Source organism: Myotis yumanensis, unplaced genomic scaffold, assembly GCF_028538775.1.
Source record: "Myotis yumanensis isolate MYYU_CA2020_CCGP unplaced genomic scaffold, mMyoYum1.0.hap1 SCAF_7, whole genome shotgun sequence".
Classification (NCBI taxonomy): Eukaryota; Metazoa; Chordata; class Mammalia; order Chiroptera; family Vespertilionidae; genus Myotis; species Myotis yumanensis.
This window is the reverse complement of record NW_027223758.1, coordinates 84,732,885-84,752,727: the sequence shown is the minus strand read 5'-3', so window position 1 is coordinate 84,752,727 and position 19,843 is coordinate 84,732,885. Positions and strand designations below refer to the sequence as shown.

Here is a 19,843-nt window from a genome sequence, read left to right as displayed (position 1 = left end):
AAACATAATTTCTGAGATTTAATACATAAAAGGACATTTTTCTTCTCCTCCCTTCTCCATCTCAATTCTTATATTTACGGAGAACTTCCACTAACCTTTATATACGCACTTGGGTAAATCTTATGAACAGCATCTCCAGGTGCTCGCCCAGCTTCTCTGTCTAAGTAGTAACTCTGTACAAAGACTGCATGGTCACTGAGGCACCTGACCCAAACATCACCTTCACCTTTACATTCCAATTGTACACCTTTGCCTATGTGCAACCTGAGGGAGAAAAAGGAAATTATATTTTATTTTGGTAAGTATTAAAAAATACATATTAGAATACCCAATATTGAAAAATTAAAAAGAATTAAAAAGGACTTTATGTAACACCACAACCAAAAGATCGCCATTGTTAATTTTTTGTATATTTCCTTCCTTTTTAAATATCTTATTCATATATAAAAATGATGGGCATATATATAATGCTTAGTATGTATCAGAAATATTTAACATAAATTCTCACTGAACTCTCCCAATTTCATGACCTAAATATTAGTATTTTATAAATGACTGTCCAAACTGATAGCCACTAGCTACTTACTGTAAGTGACTATTTAATTTAAAAATAATTTGAAAATTAAGCTAATCTCATGACTACATTTTAAGTGCTCAAAGTTACACATGGCTAGTGGCTACAGTACTGGACAACACAGATACAAACCATTCCCTTCATCACAGACGTTTCTATTAGACAGCACTGGCTTAGGGACCAGGTGATTTACCAAAGACACACAGCTAGAGATAGAGCCAAGATTATGTATTTACACACACACATTTTCTTAGAGTTGAGATTACAAAGTACCTAACACTGTGTATGTTTTCCTATAATATTTCATCTTAAGCATTTACATTTGATAATATAAACATTTTATTAACATCTTAATGACTACATAAAAATAAAAGTTTATCAAATGTACTCAACCACTTCCCTTTTATTGTTTCCCAACATTATAAATAACACTTGCAGACCCATGTCTTCATTGTATATTATTTCCTTTCAATATATGTGTAGAAAACATGGTCTTGTTACTATTCAAAACAGGAATGTCACAAACAACACTATCTTAAAGAAGATGTGGCACGATGGAATATTACACAGCCACAAAAAAGAATAAAACCTTTCCATTTCTGACAACATGGGTATTATGCTAAGTAAAATAAGTCAGGCAAAAAAGACAAATATCATATGATTTCACTTATATGTGGAATTGAAAAACAAAACAAAATAAAAACAGATTCTTAGAAACAGAAACCAATAGGATGGTTACCAGAAAGGAGGGGGTAGGGGGCTGGGTGAAAAGAGGAATGGGAATTTAGTTAATAATATTGTGATGTTTAACATGATTGATTACTAGAATTAGTGGGGTGATCATATTGTAAGGTATAAAAATGTCAAGTCACTATATTGTACACTTGAAACTAATATAACCAAGATAAGGTTGTATACCAACTGTACATAAATTTAAAAAATAAATTTTTTAAAAGATCACTTTTTTCATATTTTAAATAACAAACATCTACAATACAAGTGGAATGCTTACTGATTCTGAATTTCCAAGATGACCTTTATTCTTTTTTCCTAGTGGAACACACATGATCTACACTGAGAAATATAACTGACTAAAAGACAATATAGTATACTCAACTTTTAATATACCTATACAATCAATACCTTGCCCTCTCAATGGCTTCTGTCCTGTGGACATTGGAGAGTTGACCCAAGCAAAAGCGATCGCCTCCAGAAGGGTCCACGTATCCGTCAACAGTAACAATAGGGCAGCTTGACGGAACCTTAAATGTCTCTCCTACTTGAACATCCATTTCAAAGTAAGCGATGGAACACCAATACTCAGGAGCTAGAGGAGACAAATGGGGGCAAACGTCACTCCAGAAGGCAAAGCTTTTCCTAAAATAAAGGCTGAAGGGACAGAAGAGGAATCTGAAAAGCACCCAAAAGAATTTGATAAAATGGCGATGCTTTAAATATCTAGGCTTTTCCTGTCTTCTATTTTTCAGCTCAGTGCCTAGCATTCTTGAAACTCTAGTCGTTTTCAAAATCTGAAATTTGGTTCTTACCTCAAAAGACCCAGTCAACTGAGAATTCAAAGAACAAAAATAATCAGGACACAAAGTAATTATTTTACCATGGTATTTCATTTCACTGCACATATTTTCTTTCCTTTTTTAATTTTTAAAAATTGATTTAGAAAGAGGAAGAGAGAGAGAGAAAGAGAGAGAGAGAGAGAGAGAGAGAGAGAGGCACTAATTTGTTGTTCCTCTTATATTTATGCATTCATTGGTTGATTCTTGCATGTGCCCTGACAGGGGATCAAACCTGCAGCCATGGTGTATCTGAACAATGATCTAACCACTAAGACAGACTAAACTTTTCTTTTTTTTTCTTTTTTAATATATTTTATTGATTTTTTTACAGAGGAAGGGAGAGGGATACAGAGTTAGAAACATCGATGAGCGAGAAACATCGATCAGCCGCCTACTGCACACACCCCACTGGGGATGTGCCCGAAACCAAGGTACATGCCCTTGACTGGAATCGAACATGGGACCCTTCAGTCCGAAGGCCGACGCTCTATCCACTGAGCAAAACCGGTCAGGGCTAAACTTTTCTTTTTTTTAAACACACTGACTTAAAGACATATTCCAGGGAATATTATCGAAAACATCAATCCATAGCATATTTTTCTAGTTCCCTAACTGAGTGTAAGGACCCAAGCTAGTCAGCCATTTAGACCAGAGTCAAGGTTAATTACACTCTAACTAGACAGCTGCTATGAGCGGGAATTCTCAATTGTCTCTTGGCTGAAAGGTCATTTGTTGTATCTCTTAGTGTATTCAATTCATGTTAACTACTACGTATTTAACCCTGAAGAGGGATTTAGTGCAGCGGTTCTCAACCTGTGGGTCGCGACCCCTTTGGCGGTCAAACGACCCTTTCACAGGGGTCGCATAAGACCATCCTGCGTATCAGATATTTACATTATGATTCATAACAGTAGCAACATTACAGTAATGAAGTAGCAACGAAAATAATTTTATGGTTGGGTCACAACATGAGGAACTGTATTTAAAGGGCCAGAAGGTTGAGAACCACTGATTTAGTGTATTCATTTGAACAACAACAAATGATTTAAAATAATTGTGAATGATTAGAGGAAAAAGGAGGCACTACTTGGTTGGGTTTGTAAAGTTTTCTGCTGATTAACCAATTATTTATATGCACATCAATGTGCTATTTATGAACACTGATTGGACTAGAACTTGAAGCAATAAAACTTTTAACAATCTGAAAGGATAGAAAAATAGATATTTTTAACCCCCTCTCAAAAAAATCTTAAAATGAAGTATAACTGATGCTTAAAATACATTTTTTAAAAACCTTGTATTCTGCCCTAACCGGTTTGGTTCAGTGGATAGAGGGTCAGCTTGCAGACTCAAGGGTCCCAGGTTCGATTGCAGTCAATGGCATGTACCTTGGTTGCGGGCACATCACCAGTAGGGAGTGTGCAGGAGGCAGCATATCAATATTTCTCTCTCATCGATGTTTCTAACTCTCCCTCTCCCTTCCTCTCTGTAAAAAATCAACAAAATATATTTAAAAAAAATAAAAATCATCATTAAAAACCTTGTATTCTATGTATCTAATTGATTTTTAAAATGTTGTCAAGGAAGAAAATACTTTCCAATGAAGAATTAATAAAACAGACCATGAAGATACAAAAATTAAAATTTCAAATGTTTTTTCAAACAGATCAAATCAACTAATCATGAATACATTCCTTTAAATATTTTTATTATCATTACAACATGAAAACTAGTGACATAAAGTGCCTTATTAAAAATCCCATTTTGAAATATTTATGAAGTTATTCCTTAGAGTAAAATTCTTCAGTAAAGACATCATATTCTGCTATGAACCAGAAGCTTCACCAAACACCTGGCAGGGATGCTGTGTGAAGCTAAACTAGAGGTTATCAAAGCCAACATACCAAGCACCCATGCTCTGGCAGCTAAAACCAGTAACAGCCCTTAAAAGAGGTCTTTACACAATGAGTCCAAAAAGTAAATTTCATTACAAACAATGCCCTGAAGTCATGAATGTTTACAACGATGATTAAAAAAATGAGGTGCAAATACATGCCTTCCTAGTTCACACTGAAGAACACTATCCAGAAGGAAAGTTCCATCGTGAGCAACGTTTTTCATGAGAGTCAATTCAGGGTGGGGAAAAGGAGTTGTAAAATCTTCTTGTTTAAATAAAAAAACATACTGTTATCATGGACTGCAATATCTGTACTTGCACTTAAACTTACTTTATTATTTTCTAGTCACCAAGCGTTTTTTGTTTGTTTCCCTAATATTTCAGACACCATACAACAAGGATGGTTACATGAAGCTACACTCTGAAAAGCTGACCTGCTGGGCTAGGAAGAAGAGATGTACCACAAACCAGGAATGAAAAATGACCATCCATCATGAAGAGGGCATGAGGCCTCAGGAAGCAGGAGGAAGGTGGTTACTGTCTGTGAGGACAGAGAGGGCCAGAGGTCATCTAAATGGGTTCCAGGGAACTGGGCAGTGCTGGGATACAGCACACCATGTGAGAACTTTCCTATCCCACTCCAAATCTGCTAACCAGATGAGAGGGAACATTCTTACTTTTAAAACAGGGGCAGGTCCTAAGAATTCATTACGTTCATTAGGCCTTTCTAGATCTCTCTTTGCTCTTTTGCTCCAAGAACCAAATGCCATGTAAGTGACAAGCCTGCAGCTTCACAAAGTTACCATCCCCACAGGCTGAAGTCACTCGGTCAGAGAGCACTTCTTAATGCCCCAACGCCTTTCAAAGGCAGTGGCGCTGCTCTCTGCCCACTGTGCTGACCGCTGATATTTTGTTTCTTGTTCCCAAAGTAGTGAAGTTGGGTGCTCATCACTGGCCAGAGAAAAGGTTGTAAAAGGCTGAGTTAACAACATGAACTTTTTTTTACAATCTAAGAACTTAGCTAAATATGCTTTGTAATGGGGACACATAAAGCACAGTTTTGTCAAACAAATGCTGTTCAATTATAATGGAAAGTCTACATCTCCAAGGCATTATCTTTAATTTCTGAAATCAAGTCATTCAAGAAAATATTTTTCAATTTGGTTAACTTTTTTAGAAGGTAGAAATTTGGATAAAGCACCTAAGAGATTCATTATGAAATATTCTTTATTCTATTTAGATCTGAATGAGATGCCCTGTGAGAATCTTTTATGACACATAAAAGTCCTCTTGCCCTGGCCAGTGTGGCTCAGTTGGCGTGTCATCCTGTACACTGAGAGGTCCGGGGGTCAGGGCACATGCCCAGGTTTTGGGTTCAATCCTTAGTCTCTCTAGGTGTGTACAGAAGGAAACTGATCTAAATTTTTCTCTCACATTGATGTTTCTCTCTCTATCTATCTATCTATCTATCTACAATCAATAAACATATCCTTGCATGAGGCTTAAAAAGAAAAAGAAAAAAAATTTTAAAAAATTTCTATAAATAACACCAGAAGAGACAGAAAAAAAAAAAGAAATGCTGAGTGGAGTAGATATTAAATGGTGAGGAGAAGGGCAATATGACTGGAAGCCTTCTCAATAGGGAGATCAGGTGCTCTCCCCCCGTGGTGCAGCCCAGGCCTTTCCCTACCCTCTCTCCCTGCCTCACCCCCACCCCAGCCAGAACCCAACTACCCAGGTTGCTGAACCCAGGTTTGGTCTGACCCACCGGCCTGACACCTGGTGCTGTTCCCACCGCCTACAGCATATTTGGTGCCACGTGACTTGCCTGCTGGCAGATTCCAAGGCACATGCACAGTCGACCTGGCCCAGGAAGACGCCATCACTCCTTGTATTTCAGCCCCAGCCCCAGATAAGGAAAAAAGCAGCCAACGCTGACAGCAGGACCAGCTGCTGCACTGAATACTGACCCCCTGCCCTGGTGCCTGCCTATCAATCATTGGAGACCACAACCCTGAAAGGATACACCTGAAGAGCTGCGTGTATCCTATTAAGATCTTTCCCTGGGACCTCCCCACAATCTCTGCCTTCAAACGCTTAAGATAGAGGACCCAGTGCGCGCTCCCTCCCCTCTCTCCCTCCCCACCCGAGTACATTACCATCAGCTTCCTCACTCCCCAGCTCCAAGGGCCCTTCCTTTACCTCTGGAACTTGTTGCCTAAGCCCATTTCTTCTAGATATTACTTCTACCTCTGTAATTTGCCCAATAAATGTTCTCTTACCAAAATAAAAATAATAAAAAAAATAGGGAAATCAGTTAGAATATTCTGTTAACAGTACAAGAGGAAAATAAATGTTGTGAGGTAAAACTGCTCTAGGGCCCATTAGTATTCACAGCCAAAGCATTCACAGCCTTCTGGGTTCCAACCAGCTGACTCCATTAAAGGTGTGTGGGCAGAGCTGGTCCCCTCCTGCAACCACTTGGACAAGAGACCTTTCAGGATCATCCTCACCACTGAGTCCCTTCCTATTTACTCTTAAAGACAGAGGCCTTCCTGCCAATGCAGAACGACAGATGCATGGCTCAGAACTAGTTAATGCTGTTCCCTCACCACCAGAAGCTCTTAGGCCTCAACATCGGTTCTAGCCTGAGAAGAATGAAGTAAAGCTATCATGAGGACAAAAGTGATTGCAGGATATAAAATTGAGTTCACAGAACTAGCTAAATGCCACCACTCCCAACCCCACACACCGTTCCATCTAGGGTAGGTCTTTCTTCAGAGCCCTGATTACCCTCATTCCTGTAGGTCACCTTCCACTAAGCCTTTTGAAGACTGACACCACACCCCATCCCATGACCCCCAAATTGCTAGAGGTCACTATTGACTCTCAAGGATGCTGCCTCGAAACCAGCAAAAATTCTCATTCTTAAGATACTAGGTATTCCCTTCTGATCACAATATATTTATTCACAAACAAAATTAAGATTCTGATCAATGACTTCAATTCTATAATTTCAAATACAAATAAAACCAAACTACTAAACCAGACTGTTTAGGGATGCAGTCATCACTTTCAAAGAGTAAAAAAAAAAAATAATCCTATACAATAAAAGCCTAATATACTAAGTGTCCAGTTAGTCATTCAACCAATCAAAGCATACTATGCTAATGATATGCTAAGGCTACTCAACTGCTCGCTATGATGTGCACTGACCACCAGGGGGCAGATGCTCCAACTGGTAAGTTAGCTTGCTGCTGGGGTCGGGCGGATCGAGACTGAGCAAGACAGGCTGGACAAGCCCTGGAGCCCTCCCGCGGTCCCTCCCCAGCTGACCAACCTCCTGCATCCCTCCCTGGCCCCAATCGTGCACCGGTGGGGTCCCTCGGCCTGGCCTACGCTCTCTCGCAATCCAGGCTGAGGGGGCTCCCCCCACCCCCCGTCGAGTGCACGAATTTTGTGCACCAGGCCTCTAGTAATATTTATAAAAAGCAGGATCATGGTTACTGCTGGGGTAGGGGAGAAAAGTTTTTGACAAACAAAATGCCTGAGGTAGGAAGGTTTTTGTGGGTGCTGCAATATTTTAGTTTTCAATCTGGGTGGTGGTTATATAGGTATTGGCTTTAATGTTATTCATTAGATTATACATGTTTTATATATTTTTCTATTTATTATATTTCCCAATAAAAATCTATAATAATAAAAGGGTAATATACTAATTAGACCGGACATCCTTCCAGATGACCTTCCAGATGAAACTGTGGTGGCGGGCCGAGGCAGAGGCAGCCAAGGCAGCGGTAGCTGCCTCTGCGGTAGGGGCAGAGCCCCTTGCACAAATTCATGCATCAGGCCTCTAGTGTTTATATAAAGGTAAGACCCCCTGACCCATAAAAATGTTTAAAATAACAAACATATACAAAATCTACTACAGTTAATAACTTAACTAAGTAATACATATGTTTAAAAAAATGTTTCTGAACATTTTTTGAATCAGAATTTTTCTCCAAATCAAAATAAATATTATTTGCATCCTAAATCAGCACAAAGTTTATTAAACTATCACACTGCTGGTGAGCATGGTAAAAGTGCTTCTCATACTCTAATGTTTAAATCAATTTGGCCTTCTGATCCAGAAATTCTTCAAATCTCTTAAAATGAAGAGTTATAAGCATCAAGATCTTACCCTCAATGTTTTGTTTAACAGCCAGATGAATAAATGGAACCAACATAAATAATAAATAATAAAACATTGTTTAAGAAAATTATACAGATCTATTTGAGAAAGTATATGTTATCCTTTAAATTAATCATTATGGTAACTATAGTAATATTTTTTTAAAATCTTTTTTAGAAATATGTACTAAAGTATCCTATATAAAAAGATTAACCCTCACACCCTCACAAGATGGCTGCCTATGACCAGGCCAGTAGGGGGGTTAGTGAGGGATGACCATACGACTGAACAGAGCAGGCTGCGTGGGGCGACCAGGTGGGCAGGGGGGGAGGAGGGCCGTGAGGGGCGACCAGGCCAGCATGGGGGCAGTTGGGGGTGACCAGGCTGGCGGGGGGGGGGGCGTGGGCAGTTAGGAGCAACCAGGCTGGCAGAGGGGGGCAGTTGGGGGCAACCAGGCCAGCAGGGGGGGCAGTTAGGGGTGACCAGGCAGGCAGGTGAGCAGTTTGGAGCCAGCGGTCCAGGATTGTGACAGGGATGTTCGACATCCCCCGATGGGTCTCGGACTGGAGAGGGTGCAGGCTGGGCTGAGGGGACCCCACCCCCACCCCGGTGCACGAATTTCGTGCACCACGCCTCTAGTTCACATATAAAATGACCATACCCCCGCCAGCGTGGCTCAGTGGTTGAACACTGACCTATGAACTAGGAAGTCATGGTTCAATTCCAGGTCGGGGCACATGCCCGGGTTGCGGGCTCAATCCCCAGTAGAGGGTGTGCAGGAGGCAGCTGATGGATGATTCTCTCTCATCACTGACATTTCTATATCTCTCTCCCTCTTCCTTCCTCTCTGAAATCAATAAAAATCTATAATAAATAAATAAATAAATAAGATGGCTATATAGGATTTTCTTCAGAATAATAGATAAGGGTATGAATGAGAAGTGGGGGGGCGGGGGGGGTATGAATGAAGCAAGATTGGCCATTAATTGTTAATAGCTAAAACTGAGGGATGAGTACAATGAGGGAGGGATCTCCCATATTATTCTGGTATTTGTTTTATGTTTGAAATTCTTTATAATAAAACATTTTTAAAATTAGGGTGAAAATTAAGGGGATGAGTTAAAATGATATACTTTGCATCTTTTTATGAAAGAAAAACAGTTATGAAGGGATAGAGGAAAGAAAAATCAAAATCCTATGTTTATGTTAAGAAGCCTTCAGTATTTTATTTCTAAACTTTGTTTTATTACTTCTATAATTTAAGAAGTTATATTCAAACTATGAACTGAGAAAATCTACTTAGCTATGCTCTCTTTTGAGCATAATTTAATCCGTTTCTACATTTCAATTAGCCAGAGATTCCTAAATCTTCTAAGACAGATACAGTGACTTATTTTTCTTTTCAGGATCTACTTCAGATCCTTCCCTAGCTTTTTAAAAAATTTTTATTATTATTTTTAATCAGAGAGGAAGGGAGAGGGAGATAGAAACATCAATGATGAGAAAATTATTGATTGGTTTCCTCCTGCATGCCCCCCACTGGGGATTGAGTCCACAACCTGGGCATGTGCCCTTGACCGAAATCAAACCTGGGACCTTTCAGTCCATAGGCTGATGCTCTATCCACTGAGCCAAACCAGCCAGGGCTTCCGTAGCTTTTTAAGTGACAATTTTACATTGTGTTCTATTTGAAACCCACTTTTTCTGCTGCATATTTATGTATTCAATGCTAAAACCAGCATTTTGGTATTTTACATTTTAGCTGAAGACAGCTCTTATCTTTTCTTTCAGAGACAGTTAAAAATATATATATAGACAATTTGTGTGTGACTATAATGGTTACTCGTAAACTATTAACTAATGCTATGAGAACTGTACTTATCTAAACCTTAAATAACTCTGTATTACATTAAAACCCGCATATGTGTGTTTGTGTGTTTTTTTCTATTACCATAAAGAAAATCTAATTATAGGGAATCAATTTTAAAATACACTTACCAGGATGATTGGAAATGGGAGGCTGGAATGCAAGCTCATTGTGAACTGGCCCTAAAGAAAAGATAATAGAAATCCCAATTTTATTTATTAAAAGTTCACTAATATTAAAATTTTTGATATACCGTATTTAAATATAACTAGCATACCTTAAGAGCTTTTTGGATCAAGTTTCTGCAATGTCTAAGAACTTAAAAGCTTAATTTAGATTACTTCATAATTATAATAAGCAAATACTCTTGAATTACTTTTATAGATATTTAATAGCTAACATTTAGTGGTATATGCACTAGTGCTGTTAAGCAATTTACAATAGTTGTACATGCAAAACTTAATGTAAATTATAAATTATTCATGTAACATGTAATACAATATAATTTATAATGTAATATGTAATAATAACTCAAATTGTTAGGTCCATTCTAAAAACAAGTGTTTATGGCTTATTAAATTAAGGCTATTTCCATAATGGAACAGTAGCTAACATAATTGAGAGATTATTATGTGTTAAGACATTGTGCTAAACATCTCACATGAATTATTACATTTATTTCTTATAACATGGGGTTAGATACTACTAATTACTACTGTTAACCTTAAGGCTTAGAGAGATTAAATAACTTGCCAATGGTCACACAGCCAGTTAAGGGTCCAAATTCAGCACCCTTAACCACTATGCTGGCTCAGCAGACATTAAAAATTATATTCTCTTAAGATATCAAAAAATAACATAACTGAAAAAAAAACAGGATATAACAATATACGCAATATGATCTCCTCCTCCCCCCAAATTTATATATACCCATTTATATGACTGGAAGGAAAACATGACAAAGTATTACAAGTGGTATCTCTGGGTAGCAGGATTCTTATTTATACACTTCTATTTTTTTTTTTAAGTTTTCTTTGGGACTATTAACCTTATATAAGAGGGAAAAAGATTTAATATATATGGAAGATTTATACTATTGATTTTACTAAGCCAAAAGAACAAAGTTCCTATTCTGCCTGAAACTACAAGCTATGGTTAATCAGTAGGGTGTCCCTCCCAATCATGCCTGCAGATGCAATGATGGGTTCGACATCAGAGTGTCTATGGTATGCTAAATACTACAGTGAGGGAAACCTTGAGATCTTGACACTCAAAGGGTTTCAATCAACATGGGGTGAATATACAGATACACATGAGATCTAAGAACATGCACAAAGCAAACAAACAAATGAATGGAAATCAATGTGGTGTTAATGAAACATTAGCAATGGAAAAATAAATGTATTTAGTAAACATTACTCTTCTAAAACAAAGGTATGATAACACAGTAATAAAAAATGTTTACCAAAAATACTGAAAAACTCTAATCATTTAATAAAACTAAATTGTAAAATGAACAAAAGATGTAAAAACATTTTTTAAATGGAGAAAAAATGAAATCCTCAAAAAGAAAAGGCCCTTACAACAAAAACAAGAGCTTACAGTAATGTCCGGGATGGGGCGGCATAGGCGGGTGGTGCTGAAGATGGCCGTTTTGGTGGTGAGGCAAATTAGGTGTGTATGGTGCAGTCCTACTTCCAGTCCAGGTGGTAGTGCTGTCTAAAAATTAAGGCCCACATGGATTAATTTGTTTTTATAAAGTCTGCCTACTTCTCAACTACTTAAAATATTTTAAAAAGCATGTACATACTATGATGGTAAGTAGCTGGCTGACCAGTAAATCCATTCTGCTGCTGTCCTGGCTGAGGCCCTGAAGCTATCTGCAACAATCCTTCACTATGGCTGCCTGCCAGTATACTGGCAGGCTGACCTAGAGGAACAAGAAGACATTAAGATGGCACATTTATAGATGCAATCCTATGGTTTTATACAGTAACTGAAGGACCAAATTACATGATAGTCACAACTATAAAAATGAGCAAAAAATGAACTCATTCATGGCCTATCAAATAAAAAATCCTAAAGTCCTCTACAAAGGCAAATCTTAACTTGAAGAAGTTCAAAATCATTCTATCTTAAGTAATGGCTAGCTAATTTTAGTGGCCTATTTCTTCACAATATTCTTCAAATGCCAGAAAAATCTGGCATATGTCTAGGCTACCACACTAACTTCTTCAGAAGCATATCAGCTCACCCCAGCCACTCCATTCAGCTCTGAACCTTTTTGATTAGAACTCCAAAAGTCCAGGCTTAAGTAAGTGTTGAAGACTGGAAAGTTCATTATTATCAGCTCTGATACTGGTAATAATAGAATGCTAGGGTTTGATAAAAGAAAAGCAGATCAGGCAAATATTTTAAATGAAATGTGATGAATAAGGTGAGAAAATTAAAAAAAAAATTTTTCAAGCTCCACTGTTTGTTATAGTATGATTGCTAGTCTTAAAAAAAACTATCAGACTATCAATCTTCTTTGAAATTTTTTCATGTACTTTTAAAAATCAAGAATCATCTCTTTCCAAGAACATTAGCACACTCCTGAAATTACAGGAAACTAGTTGCCTTCTCTGTATGTAACAAAGAAGACTAAGCTTCCTCTGACTTCTATCCAATTAAAAGCCATTCTATGATGGCTTACTGGCCTACATTTGTAAGGCCCTTTTTTTTTTTTTTTTTTTAGTGGGGAAAAAAACTTGATTTCTTCAAGCAAGCATTAAGTCAACTCTCTGTCTCATTTGTAAAGCACTGAAATTTTGTAATTATTACTTGTCTAATCTTCAAAGGACTCAGCCCATTTAAAATGAAGTCACTTTAGCAGGCATCAACAAAGGCCCACAATTTCAACCTCCAGATACTATCAAGAGGTTAGTATCTGTGCTCTAGCACTAATCTATGCTGTAATGTACATTCTTTATTTCTCCATCACTGCCCATTCTCTTTGTCAACTATGTTCCCAAACTGGTAAATAAAGAGTAGATAGCCTGGCCGGTGTGGCTCAGTGGCTGAATGTCAACCTATAAACCGGGAGGTCATGATTCAATTCCCAGTCAGGGCATATGCCTAGGTTGCGGGCTCAATCCCACTGTGGGGCATACAGGAGGCAACCAATCAATGGTTCTCTCTCATCACTGATGTTTCTACCTCTCCCTCTCCCTTCTTCTCTGAAATCATTAAAAACAAACAAATATATATATATAAAAAGGCTAAGTGACCAGCTGACTGGCCGGCCAGCCGACCAGCTGACCAGCCAGTAGGTATGACGCGCACTGACCACCAGGGGACAGACACTCAACACAGGAGCTGCCGAGCAACAGAAACTTTATAGATTGCCCTCTCACACTCCAGGACCCCTCAGGGGATGTCGGACTGCTGATTTCAGCCTGATCCCTGCAGGCCAGGCTGAGGGACCCCACCTGCCGGAGGGACCCTGCTCACTCCACTAATGCCCTTCAAGCCCCGACACTGCCCCAGGTGCTGCTAGCCAGGGAGGGACCACGGGAGGTTGGCTCCAGGGTGTGTCCAGGCCATCTCGCCCAGTCCTGCCCCACTGGCCACCTTCTAATTAATTTCTTTTGAATGTGCACGAATTCATGCACCGGGCCTCTAGTGTGTGTGTGTGTGTGTGTGTGTGTGTGTGTGTGTGTGTGTATCCTGTCTAATAATAGACAAACATGGTAATTGACCGTACCTTCGCTACGCCTCCCATAGGCTAATCAGCGTGGTATGCAAATTAACCGCCAACAAAGATGGCTAATTTGCATACTGCAGGCAGGGTGGGTCAGCGCCATCCCACCTGCCCCGCTGCCATCCAGGCCTGCTATTTGCCACCCGGGGCGGTGGGGTGGGACAGAGCCATCCCGCCTGTCTGCCGCCATCCAGGCCTGCTATCTGCAACCCGGGCGGTGGGCGTCCCGTGTGAGACCCGACCCGAGGCGGCCAGGTGGTGCAGCAGCGATCGGCCGGCCCGCCTGGTCGCCATCCGGGCATCCCGTGTGCGACCCAACCTGGGGCAGCCGGGCGGGGCAGCAGCGATCCGCCGGCCCACCTGGGCGTCCCGTGTGCGACCCGACCCAGGGTGGCTGGGCAGGGCAGCAGGGATAGGCCGGCCCACCCAGCCACCGTCCGGGTGTCCCACGTGCGACCCAACCCAGGGTGGCCGGGTTGGGCAGCAGTGATCGCCTGGCCCGCCCAGGCATCCCATGTGCAACCCGACCCGGGGTGGCTGGGCGGGGCAGCAGCAATCCGCCAGACTGCCCGGCCGCCGTCCGGGTGTCCCGTATGCGACCCGACCCAGGGCAGCGGGGCGGGACAGCGTGGCTCCTCTGTCACCCCAGCTTCTTCATCACAGCTCCCTTGGGGGCCTAAGCCTTTAGTCGGACATCCCCGGAGGGCTCCCTGGCTGCCTGAAGGGTGTCTGACTGCAAGCTTAGGCCTGATCCCCTGGGGAGTGGGCCTAAGTCGACAGGTGGCCATCCCCCAAGGGGTCATGGACTGCAAATGGGTGCAGGCCAGGCTGAGGGACCGCCCCCCCCCCCCCCGCAGTGCACAAATTTTTGTGCACCGGGCCTCTAGTATATATATAAGAAAAAAAACACCAAGTGGTTATATCCTCATGTTTTCACATAAACACTATATCTAAGTAGTCATCTCATGTAGCAAATCCAAAAGATACTGCTTTTAAGATATGAAATGAATTAAAGAGGGGGAAAGTTGGTATGCTTTACTCAAAAACTCAATTATATAAATCAGTTCTCCATTTATTCCAAAGATCAAATTTATATATTGAATCTGATCTGATATTAAAGTAAACAGAATAATGCTCCCTTTGGTAGGGACCAACAAAGTATCAGTCCAAATCTATTAACATCTAGTGCTGATGTGGACTTAGATACAATCTCCTTAGCAACCAGGTGCAAATAACATATACATGCCAACAACCTGCTCTGTGATTAATTTTACAAAACTATTCCAAGCAGCAAATTGTCCAGTCATTTGTGACTGTAAAAATAAATAACAGCAGTAACAAAACCAAGTGATTATTGCCTTGATCAGGCCCCAAGAAAAGTTGAACCTAATAGCCCTGTGCCAGAGAAGGTGGCACCTCTATTATGGGAAAAACCTTTTTGAAATAGACTTCTTACTTGAAAAACCACAGTGTTAGCTTATGTAGAATTTAGCTTTATTTCAAAATTGACTAAAATACTTAACATTTATCTTGAGGAATATTAGTCTGTCAAGATCCCTTCTTCTAAGTTTGCACAATAGGAGACTGAGATGACTATTATAAAGCAATAGTCTGCCAGATAAATCAAAAGAAGAACACTGATTAAAGGAAAGCTCGCAATTCCATTACCATAGATTTTTATAAACATGTTGGTTTAAAACAACTTGTTAACTACTTAACCATTTCTCTAAAAAGTATCTGAAAGCTCAAGAAGCTTCTTACTTCTGCATATAACAGTAGATAAAGTACAAATTAGACCACTAATTTAAATCAATATTATAATCAGTCATTACTTAACTTGACTGATACATCAACATAAAAATATTTAAATAAACTACAAACCATATTTTCCCAACAACCTATTTAATACTTATTTACCAATGAAAGATACCACAGTACAGCCCAGCCGGTATGGTTCAGTGGTTGAGCAATGACCTATGAACCAGGAGGTCATGGTTTGGTTCCTGGTAAAGGCACATGCCCATTGCGGGCCTGATCCTCAGTAGGGGGTGTGCAGAAGGCAGCCCATCAATGATTCTCTCTCATCACTGATGTTTCTCACTCTCTCCCTCCCCCTTCCTCTCTCTGAAATTAATAAAGACATATTTTAAAATAGATACCATAGTACTTTTAATTATTACTTACTTGGAGTTTCCCTCCAAGTGTAAATATTCAATGGTTAAGGAAATTCAACTTGCTGACTACATCTGATTCTACAACTCACTTGTGGAAGCCACAGGAATGTTGGGAAAGTTGGTGGTGCTGGTAGCATTAGACTCAGATGGAGCTAGCAGAGCTGGGGCGCTGTATGTCTCCGTCGATGCACGATTACTTGGTGGATGCTGGATGGTTTGAATTGAATGCCCTTCAGTGGATAATGACGGCTGTCCCTCAAAGTCATGTACATATTCATCCTTCACCAACATACTTGGTGGAGCTATATAGAAAATAAAGCATATTTTAAAATCTTATAAGCTTCTATTCTTAGAAAAAAATCTTATAATAATACCTAAAATAATAGCGTAAATAATTCAGAGTTTTTTATAATATTTGAAAAGCATACTACTTTATCAGCAAAAGCTATTTATTTAGAGGTAGTGGCATCAGATATATTTTATCAATCAACTTGACTGACCCCTTGAAATTTGAAGCTAGACTATATTCCAACAATGGTTTTGAAGAGATACTCTTTAGTTAACTTAGAAATAATAATCACCTTAAATATATAACATGAGGCAGACAAAAGCCAATGGCTGGGGAAACTATTTATCCAGATGAGGCCAAATTGAGATTGAGCACTGAGCTATATCTTTTTGCTAATTTCACACATGGTAGAAGTATGAGTCAGATCTGATAGCTATCCAATTCCAGGATCTAGAATTATTATGTAACATAGTCTTTGAAAGTAAAGTATACTGAATATCCCTAAAGGTTTAGGACCAGACGGAAAAATCCTAAATGCTAAGTCAAACTGAAATTCCCTTCTAGAAATCCAACCCAAACAATGGTACTCAATAACAGCAGTATTTTAGGATAGGGAAGGAGTGTGAAGAGTCTTCAAAACTGGAACCCCTCATAAACACCCCCCAAGAGATTCTAATGAAGCTATCACTACAGTTTCCCAACCCCTAACACCCCTTGAGCTAAATGCTTTAATTCTCCAAAAAACATGGATGGAGAATGGTGACGATGGGAAGTGACATGGTATCAATATCTATGGAGACAGGGCTTTAACCAATCTGGGTCCCTTCCCAGACCATCACAACAGCTTCTATTATCAACCAATTGTTTGAAGAAACCTAATAACCATTAGCAAGTACCAAGGGCACTATTAGTAACAGTATTCTTCTGTTACTAATGGCACAAAAGAAAAGTGGAGAATAAAAACAAGTGGACTTGCATGGTCTTCCTAAATTTTGTTTAAGGTCAGAAGATATTTCTGACCCACCTCTAAGATTCTGCAACAGAAGAGGTACTGAGCCACTAACTTGCCCCCAGAACAATGGCACATCTTTTTAAGGTGACAGTGGCTCTTCATCAGAGTTTCTCTGCAAATTAATTAGTTCTTAGAATTTTGAGTTGATTAACATGTTCTAAATAACAAAGCTAATGTTTTAACAGATCTCTGTTCTCACATATTACACTAAAAAAACACACAAAGAACACACACACCCATTTGTTGCATTTCCCCACCTCAAAACACCTTCTCCTTTTAAAAATAGGACTAGATCATCTGTGATCAGCATATACTTTAAAGCAGCGGTTCTCAACCTGTGGGTCACGACCCCTTTGGTGGTCGAACACCCTTTCACAGGGGTCGCCTAAGATCATCCTGCATATCAGATATTTATGTTACGATTCATAATAGTAGCAACATTACAGTTATGAAGTAGCAATGAAAATAATTTTATGGTTGGGTTACAACATGAGGAACTGTATTTAAAGGGCCAGAAGGTTGAGAACCACTGCTTTAAAGTGTCCTTGCTTAATTTACTCAAAATGTAACAAGACTGAAAAAAATATTAATATATGTAGTTTTAAATCATTCTTAAATTTACCTATCATTCATAAAAATAAGTTAGGCTGAAATGAAGAAAAATTAGAATACTGGTATTTTTTAATATTATACAAGATTCCAAATTACCAAACATTACAGGTATTTATACCCATTTAAACCCACTTCTGTTAGATTTTCTTCCAAAATAACCAGTTTTAACCGATTCAAAAATATTCTTCCTTTGTATGTTTTATGATCCCCCTATTATATTTTTAGACTACTTTAATTCATAAACAGCATTTCAAATAAAAGCACCAACAGCTTATTTAAATCCAGTTTTAAATGCTGACGCATGCAACCCCCAAAACCTACATTTCCAAAGGGGCAAGACTTTTTCTTGTAAATGAACCAGTATACACATTTCTAAGTAAATGAAAAATAGAGGAGACTGAATAAAAAAAAAGCAGAGAAAGATACAAGAAACAGGTTACTTACCATTACTCTGCAATGTTAATCCTGAGAGATCTTCATTTTTAAAAGGGGGAAAGAAAATGAAACATGAATCATTACCATGAAAATATTTTCCATTATACTTTAAACTATTAAATGTAAATATAAGCCAAAGTCAAAACTTCATGAACCATTTCAATTCAAGAATAAATGCTATCATGATACATGAAATATTCAACTCTATCATGCTTTCCATCTTATTTTCCAAAACAATATTCTAAATGGGCAAAATACCAACTATTTCGTTTTAGCAATCAAAATACAAGTGTGTTCCAAAGTTGAAATTTAAATATTTATATTTCATTAAAAATGTCTGATTCTTTAACTTTAGTTGGAAGTCCTGGGCCACCTCCAAATTTATAATTTAACTTAGAAAAATTAAAACACTATTGAGATGTTTTCCCTTTGTGCTTCTAAGGAAAAAAGCAAAGTTTACTTACCAATTCCAGGTGATACAACTCGTTCATAGTGATATGGATTCACACAGACACTATCACACTTTAAGTCAAATGCATACTGACAATATTTAACATGTTTTAGTTCATTTTTGTGAAGATCAGGCCACCTCCAGAGACGGGCATAGATCACATGAGGAAATCCTTTACGGCCAGCCACCTAGGAAAAAGAAACAACCATTTTTGAGCATCAGTTATTCATCGTACATTATACAAGGCACTTTATACGTGTTCTCATTTAATCCTTACAATCCTATAAAGTCAGTATTTTAATCTCCATTTCATAAAAGAGAAAACTAGCCCTGACCGGTTTGGCTCAGTGGATAGAGATCAGCCTGCGGACTGAAGGGTCCCAGGTTCGATTCCGGTCAAGGGTATGTACCTTGGTAGGGGGCACATCCCCAGTAGGGAGTGTGCAGGAAGCAGCTGAATCGATGTTTCTCTCTCATCGATGTTAAAAAAAAAAAAGAGAGAAAACTAAAGCTCAAAATAACTTACTTGGCTATGGTCACAAAGCAGTGAGCTTAGGTATGATTTCAAAGCCTGTGCTAGGTTTTTAAAATGCAAAAAAACTATGGCTTTGTTGTGGAAATTATGCCTAAAATCTAGAAATAAAAATGTTAATGCCGAAACCGGTTTGGCTCAGTGGATAGAGTGTCGGCCTGCGGACTGAAAGGTCCCAGGTTCGATTCCGGTCAAGGGCATGTACCTGGGTTGCGGGCACATCCCCAGTGGGGGGTGTGCAGGAGGCAGCTGATTGATGTTTCTCTCTCATTGATGTTTCTGACTCTCTATCTCTCTCCCTTCCTCTCTGTAAAAAATCAATAAAATATGTTTTTTTAAAAAAAAGTTAAATCTAATGACATGTTTCTTTAAAAATATTAAGGACTGGAGATATATTATGTAGTTCTACATGAAAAAATATGACCAGTTAAAACAAAAGGTAAAGAAAATTTGTCAAATATAAGCTTTTTAACTTAAGTTTTAAAGATATCCTTGAATTCTTCTAGATTT

General features: G+C 39.0%; 1 protein-coding gene across 5 annotated transcripts in view; it reads right to left on the bottom strand.

The window, feature by feature from the left end:
- SMAD4 (SMAD family member 4) overlaps positions 1 to 19,843 on the bottom strand; it is a 59,437-nt gene that overhangs the window by 11,365 nt on the left and 28,229 nt on the right. For 4 of the 5 annotated variants that reach the window (XM_070421168.1, XM_070421166.1, XM_070421169.1 and 1 more), the window contains 8 exons: positions 18,815 to 18,989; positions 18,360 to 18,389; positions 16,092 to 16,304; positions 11,897 to 12,016; positions 11,689 to 11,805; positions 10,218 to 10,268; positions 1,718 to 1,901; positions 96 to 264 (listed from right to left, as the gene is read on the bottom strand). In XM_070421168.1, coding sequence (XP_070277269.1) covers positions 96 to 264; positions 1,718 to 1,901; positions 10,218 to 10,268; positions 11,689 to 11,805; positions 11,897 to 12,016; positions 16,092 to 16,304; positions 18,360 to 18,389; positions 18,815 to 18,989 — 1,059 coding nt within the window. Of the gene's footprint in view, positions 1 to 95; positions 265 to 1,710; positions 1,902 to 10,217; positions 10,269 to 11,688; positions 11,806 to 11,896; positions 12,017 to 16,091; positions 16,305 to 18,359; positions 18,390 to 18,814; positions 18,990 to 19,843 lie in introns of those variants that run through there. The other variant, XM_070421170.1, reaches the window with a different exon arrangement.